Source organism: Gymnoscopelus braueri, assembly GCF_963280865.1.
Source record: "Gymnoscopelus braueri genome assembly, chromosome: 7".
Classification (NCBI taxonomy): domain Eukaryota; kingdom Metazoa; phylum Chordata; class Actinopteri; order Myctophiformes; family Myctophidae; genus Gymnoscopelus; species Gymnoscopelus braueri.
Genome location: NC_137608.1, coordinates 41,810,585 through 41,817,542, shown reverse-complemented (window position 1 = coordinate 41,817,542; position 6,958 = coordinate 41,810,585). Strand labels below are relative to the sequence as shown.

Genomic DNA, 6,958 nt, shown 5'->3' with positions numbered 1-6,958 from the left:
AAAACATAATATATTTTTGGGTCTCTAATAATAAACACATCGTCAGCTGATCACAGAGGAGGGGGGGGCGGTGTTTGCAGGGTATTTTAACCTAGAGAGGAGAGCAAGTTGAGTCAACGTGAATGCGTCGGGTCGGGGGGATGGGGGGGGGGGTAATTTAATTTGAGAGACAGGTGTTCGTTGTGATTTATTATTATAAGTGCGTCTGGGTGGAATTACGAGGAGCCGTATCGTACGATGGATGAATGGTGGTCCGGGTAGATGTGATCATCATCAACCTGCACCACCAGGGTGGATTCAGCCGGAGTAAATCAGTCGGCTTTATCTGGTGGCTCTTTCCTCCGCCGGGAGGAGGCGATGTCAGCTTATTGCCTCGACCTGCTGCACACATCCTCTCCGTCGGCCTTGCTTTCAGCACCACTCGTGCTGGACAGCGACTGCATGGAGGAGCACCCTGGACGGCTGGACCAGGCCAACACAACCGCACAAGACACGACACGTCAGGGTCATTCGCTGCTACACAACAGTAGTAAGAAGCCTGTCGCAATTATTACATAATAGTCTAATCGCAATGATTAGAGATGATCGCAATATTTTTTTTTGCATAATCGTCATAATAGTTTCCATGTTGAAAAATGTTCATACGTTTTCAAATATGAAAAAGAAAGCAGAAATAGCAGATCTACCAGCTTAGCTTTGTAAGCTTGTAGATCAGCTTTTTCTGCTATTTTTCCCATGTAGAAATGTATTAATTATGTCAATAATTTATTTGTATATTTAAGTTATTTGTCATGTCTGCCCTGTGCATTTATTTTATTACGAAGCCTTAAAGCCAGGCAAACAGAAATGTAAATTGTATTCATATGTTCAATGCCAAACACACAATTAAATAGTTAATAGAAATTATTTGAGTGACAATTAATCGTCAACTTAAATTTGTAATCGTGACAGCACTAAACGGTAGCAGCTCCGGAGGCCTCGGGATGGCGTTGGAGGAGGAATTAGCCATGCTTACTGCCGGGGAGGAAGAGTTGTTGTCGGACTTGCACGGAGCGCCTGCCATGGGGCAAAACACAGACTTGTTGTCGCTCTTCCGTGAGAAAGAAAAAGACTTGGTTTTAGCTGCTAAACTCGGAAAAGCCTTGCTGGAGAGAAACCAAGACCTGACCAGGCAATATGAGAAGATGAACAAGGATCTCAACGACAAACTAGAGGTAAAGTCAAGACACACTGTCATACTAACTAACCCCAGTTTTAAACGAGTCAGATCAGCTTGCTCATCTGACACATTTAAAACTATATAGGCCTATTTCTGAGTAATGTATTGATCCAACTCGGTGATCTAGCTTAGCCTTGTGTGGGCCTGTGCTGTGTAAACAAACTCTGCTCGGTACAAATGCTGCCTTTAAAGCACAGTGCAATAATCTGTTATATAAAACGTTTCTTCTCCTGATAGTCAGCAGAGAATACAGCCTATAATTACATAATCCAATTGAATACATACTTAGATATCCTTATAGTTTATGAACTTCGTAAGGGGGTACCATGCAGAGGGTTATGAGGCAGGTAATCATGTTAATGTGAGATACTCTGATTTTGTCAAGCTGACAGGCAGCATGTCTTTTGAGAAGAAGCTGTTTGGAGATCAGTGTCTCACCATCCCCATATATATTACTGTTACAGCAGAGCTTTTAGTTTTTGTTGTTGCTGTTGTTGTTGTTGTTAATATTACATTTAAACCTCCCCATTCAAGACAGCACATGGCTTTGGGGGAAATAAAGCCTAATCCCCTAGCTGCAATGTCCAGGTCCTCCTGTATTTACTACTGTACATCTGTTCGGTTGTTTGGTCAACATCCAGCATCATGCCACAGCTCAGGGTTAATATTAAAATGTTTTGGTTTTTTTTCCAAACCTGTGGCCCAGTGTTGGGTTGCTGAGCCTTGTTTTTACTCTACTTTGATCCCTGCCATATCCAAGGCTGAGCTAGTGGCCAGCCTGTATTGGTAGTAATATCTAGGGCCAGCGTCTACTGCACCTCTGATTCCCTATTTTGGGCATGTCATTAGGTGAAATAAATGATAATAAATACATTTAAAAACTCAGATTTTCAAATATAGCAGATCTCACAGAACCATCAAACCTGTGGCCTGTTGTTTTGCTGCCTTGATGGGACTACATTTTGATTCTTCCCTTGAAGAGGGATGATCCATTGATCCAGTGACCATGCTTCTTTTTTACTGTGACATTCAAGGCCAGATGGAGCTGCATGTGATGTACATCAATCAGTTCAGACCTTTGGTCCAGCATCCAGCATGTTGCAATACTACTGAGAATAGCTGCATAGTAGACTCTTAGAACATTGTTTAATGTGGTTTCAGCCAGGCCCTCCATCTAGCCTAACCTGTGGCTTGATGTTGTTTTGTTTTGTTGTTTAGTTTTTACTCTGATTTGATCCCCTGCAGATAATCCTTTACCCAAATGCCATCAGATTTAGCCATGGGCTTATCCGTAATGACAACGCCCAACCACACTGCTGGAAAATGCTGGTGATGCAGGGCATCTTTCTGCCCCTTATCCACGTCTAGAGACTTGAGAGCAAAATTCCAATCTCTTAGCTGTCACTCCAGGAATTTATAGGCCACAATTTCAGCGTTTCCTCGTTTCCAATTGCCAAAACGCTTATGTGTTCATTATGGAGAGAGAAAAGCTATTCATTCAATGCTTCTGAAGTATAGCTAAGAGACGATTCAGCCTCTAAAAGATATCATTCTGTCTGTTATGGATTTTAAATCACAGAATGTTTTTAAAGGTTCCACTGCTTTTAAGTTTGTGCTATCAATAATGTTTATTAGATGTCACCCCCACCCCCCACCCAAATAGCACAGTATGTCCTCTGTATCTCAAGAGTCGTCTCCCTATCGGAGTGAAACTCCCCACTTTGTAGGCTAGGGATAATATGTCTTTATTCATCCTCAAAGTTCAGTGTTGTCACGATTCAGGATTCAATTGTTAAATTCATATACTGTACTCTACATCATGAGGACCACAATGGAACCATGCCTCTGGCTTCACCGTGGCATCCCCCATGATTATTCTTAACCATCTGAACCCCAGCATCAATATTCTGGGGGAAACATTAGCAAAATGTAGCAGATCTACAAGCTCACAAAGCTAGTTGTGAGCTTGTAGATCGGGTATTTTTGGCAAAGAGATCTGGCGCAGATGGGGGGGGAAAAAGCGGTCCAAGTACAGAGCCAACTCAGGTCCAGTTTACTAAGTCTAGAGGGTTTAAGTGGCTAAGTCATCAGAACAATCACATATGTAGTCATGAACCTTGTGTGGCCTCTCTCTCTCTCCGGCTCTTTTTCTTCTAACTCTCCTTCCTCCTCCTCCTCCTCCTCCTCCTCCTCCACATCCAGCACCTAGAGCAGGAAAAGCACGAGTTGAGACGTCGCCTGGAGAGCCGTGAGGGAGAGTGGGAGGGCCGCGTGGCCGAGCTGGAGACCGACGTCCAGCAGCTGCAGGGAGAGCTGGAATGCCACCAGGTCCAGCTGAGAGAAGTCGACAGGGAAAAGACGAGGGCCATCAGTGAGCTCTCGGAACAGAATCATAGACTGCTGGAGCAACTCAGTAGGGTAAGGAGATGTGTGATGAGTGATGAGTGTGTGTGTGTGTGGGGGGGGGGGACCCGAGTTAACCCATATAGACCCAAGGCCGATTCCACAAATGTCTTCTAAATCCTAACAGTTTTCTGAAACACTTGTGTTGCTATAATATCAGTGGTTCTCAAACTTTTTCATGTGAAGGACCCCCAATTTTTTTGTATTTGGCTGCGGCCTTAAAAAAAAAACATATTTTCAAAGATTTGCACAAATGTTCATAATTTATCGAAAATATCAGAAAATATCAGAGTGCAGCACTCGGTGCCGCGCTATGAGTACTTGTGGAAGTATAAAATAATGGTTAAAGTGGTTCAAATCTAAAATGACAGATACTTTCCCAGTCTTAATGGGTTAATACCCGAGGTCTGTGTTTTATTATGGTCTATTAGGTCTGGGTCGGGTCCCAGGTCTATTTATCATTATGTGTAATGCCCGAGTGGATCCGTGAAGACCCGTGATCAGTGCTGATCAGGTCAGGAGATGTGTAACTTGCGTGATGATTACACTGGGCTGGGATCAGATTATACCAGCGTGAAATTAAGGGAGGAAAAAGTTGATCTGCGTGCCAGTGAGTTGTATCAGAGCACAAGATGGGTCTTAACTGATATGCATATTTGTTTTGAAAAGGAATGGGTCATAAAAAATTAAATAAAAAGGTTTGAAGAGCCATATGCCTACATGATAGACCAATTATCACAGCAGGAACGCAAAACGGACTAATATAAACAATATTACCTAACTGCAACCATTCTTTTAATCATCTATTTAACATGCAGTTTAATTTCATTAACAGTTATCTAAGGTGAGAAGAGGATCACTGATTGCAGGCTGTATACTGTATGTATTGGCTGAATGCAAGAACAAGATAACGGGGTCACATTCATATAGAGCCCGAAACCACATTCCGTCACCAATTTTTCCGACAACCGTGGAATTTTCTTTTGCTGATAAAACGCTACTTTTTGTGAGGTTAGGGTTAAGGTTAGGTTTAGGTCAGTTTGGATCCATGAAGACTTCTATTGTGCCAGTTTTCATGCAGAAATGTATGCCCCACCCGGTTATGCAATACCTGTTGTACCCTTTGTCAGAGTACCCGTCGTGTTTGTCTGTGTCCCGATTATGCACATATATGGGCATTTCGGTGTCAGTCCAGGCCAATCTGTGACATCAGTACTATGACATCATATTGATGACATCAGGGTACTCCATATATGGGGATTTGCGGTTTTATCAATATTTTTGGGAGAGCCACTGATCCAACCGACTTCCCACTTGGCGCATCCCTTCCTCAGGTCCTCGGCAATATGCATGTCTAGTTTGAAGTCGATCGGTCCCATATATGGGCATGCCCTTATATGGGCATATCAGTCAGATCTGCGGTTCTGGACAACCACCGATCCGACCGATTCGACATCAGGAACGGCACTCCCTCGGGTCCTCGACGATATGCGCGTCAAGTTTGAAGTTGATCGGTCGGACGGTTCTCGAGATACGTGAACTACAGACGCACAGAGGGACGGACTGAGATTTCGCACATTTATAGGATGTTTGGTTACTTTAAATAGCCAAGACTAATTTAACTAGTTCTGCATCCATTGGAGTATTTGGTGACTCATGGTCTAAACACAGCTTGAGAGGCATTTGAATAAAAAAAAATACCTTGAAAATTTCTTAGAGAAATGTGTGTGTGTGTGTGTGTTTCACGGTGAGCCATTTCTTGTTGTGCCTTCAGGGCCACTCAGTTCCCTTCATGTCTGCATTGCTGAGGTGTTCTGCCGACTGAGAACCCACGCTGAGGATGAAGTCCTCCTTTCAATCTGTCTCCCTCCATGAGGGTTATGTTAACTCATCAAAATGAAAGTGGATGCTCTCATATTTTACCTTGAATAATTTACAGTGATCGGACTGCAGACTTACGCAATAAAGTCTGCATAATTGACAGGTCATCTGGGTGCAGCTATTTGAACAGGTGGAGAGAGGGAAGTGATTGCACCTGAAAAATAAATGTGCTTTCAAGAAAGAGAGAGAAGACAGTGAAAGGGAAGATGGAGGCATGAACTCTGTGGTTGAGAGACTGAATCTGAAAGTGACAACGTTTTGGAGAGGGTTCAGGTCAACATGATCACATGCGGCAGAGAGAATGGGAGAGACAGCAGACTGGCAGTTCACTCACGGCTAAATCCTGGTTCATGTGATGTACAAGTGTCAGGACTGTGATTGATGCTGCTGTACAGTAGATGCAGACTTTCAGCGATGTAGCTACACCCGATTAGACTTCCCTAAGCAGCTCTGCAAATAGCATCACACACTCCAATCGGTCAATCTGCAATAAAAAGGGACACTTTGTTCAGACAGAATGGTCAATTTCCTTCTGCCTGGCTTGAGGTCCACATCAGAAGGATTAACAGAAATCAGGTCATCATCACGCTCATAAAAGATTGGTCGATATTTGTGGAACGTTCCACGAACTGCAGGCTGAAAGAAAACACATGCAAAGTGCACTGATGATGATGTTACAATTCCCTGCACACTGCACTTTTTGCACCCCGGGGTAATATGGATTTACATATTGCATATCCTCGCTGTTATCTTTTTAGGATTTCTCATAAATTAATTCCATATTTTATATTTCGTCTTATGACAGTGTCACACGAAAGTAGCCGATCTACAAGCTTTTTTCCATTTCCTGAAAAGCAACGGTTTTGGAAATACAGATACAAGGTTGTTCTGCCTGATATCAACAATATGTTTTTGTTAGTGTGTGTGTGTGTGTGTGTGTGTGTGTTTTCTGGAACTTTAGCTGTGTCAATTGAGAAATACTTGGCAAGAAAAAGTTTGAACTCAATAAAGAGTGAGTGATAAGGGCTGCGTTCGGAAATTGCGCAGCGGAGCGCACTCTCCTATTAGTTTGTATTGGCCAGTGCACTCAGTGCTGTATTTCCGAACGCACCCTTTATTGAAGAGTAATTCAACCCACCTGCTTTTGCTTCAATCAGGAGGAGCATGTTGTCCAAGTTGGACTTTCAGCTGTGTCATTTTACCCGGCATTTACAGAGGAATAAGCTGACGCCTATTAGATCATTACGACATCTCAGCTCCCAGAGGTGGGTGGGTGGGTGTGTGTGTGTGTGTGTGTGTGTGTGTGTGTGTCCAGTCACTGGCGCCTGAGCAATGGAGCCCCTTTGGCTAAACCAAAAGACATCAGTATGATATCTGGCCTGGTAGATTGGTAAAGGCAACATAAATGGAAATTAACTGCATTTACGGTATATAGTATCTTTCTCCAAAGCACTT

The 6,958-nt window shown here is 43.2% G+C and overlaps 1 protein-coding gene across 1 annotated transcript in view; it reads left to right on the top strand.

The window, feature by feature from the left end:
* Positions 1–357: 357 nt before the first annotated feature.
* Positions 358–6,958, top strand: part of bicdl1 (BICD family like cargo adaptor 1) — a gene marked incomplete at its 5' end in the record, with an annotated part of 30,507 nt that continues 23,906 nt past the window's right edge. Inside the window, 3 exon segments of the mRNA XM_080433613.1 lie at positions 358–529; positions 952–1,214; positions 3,422–3,637. Coding sequence (XP_080289739.1) covers positions 358–529; positions 952–1,214; positions 3,422–3,637 — 651 coding nt within the window.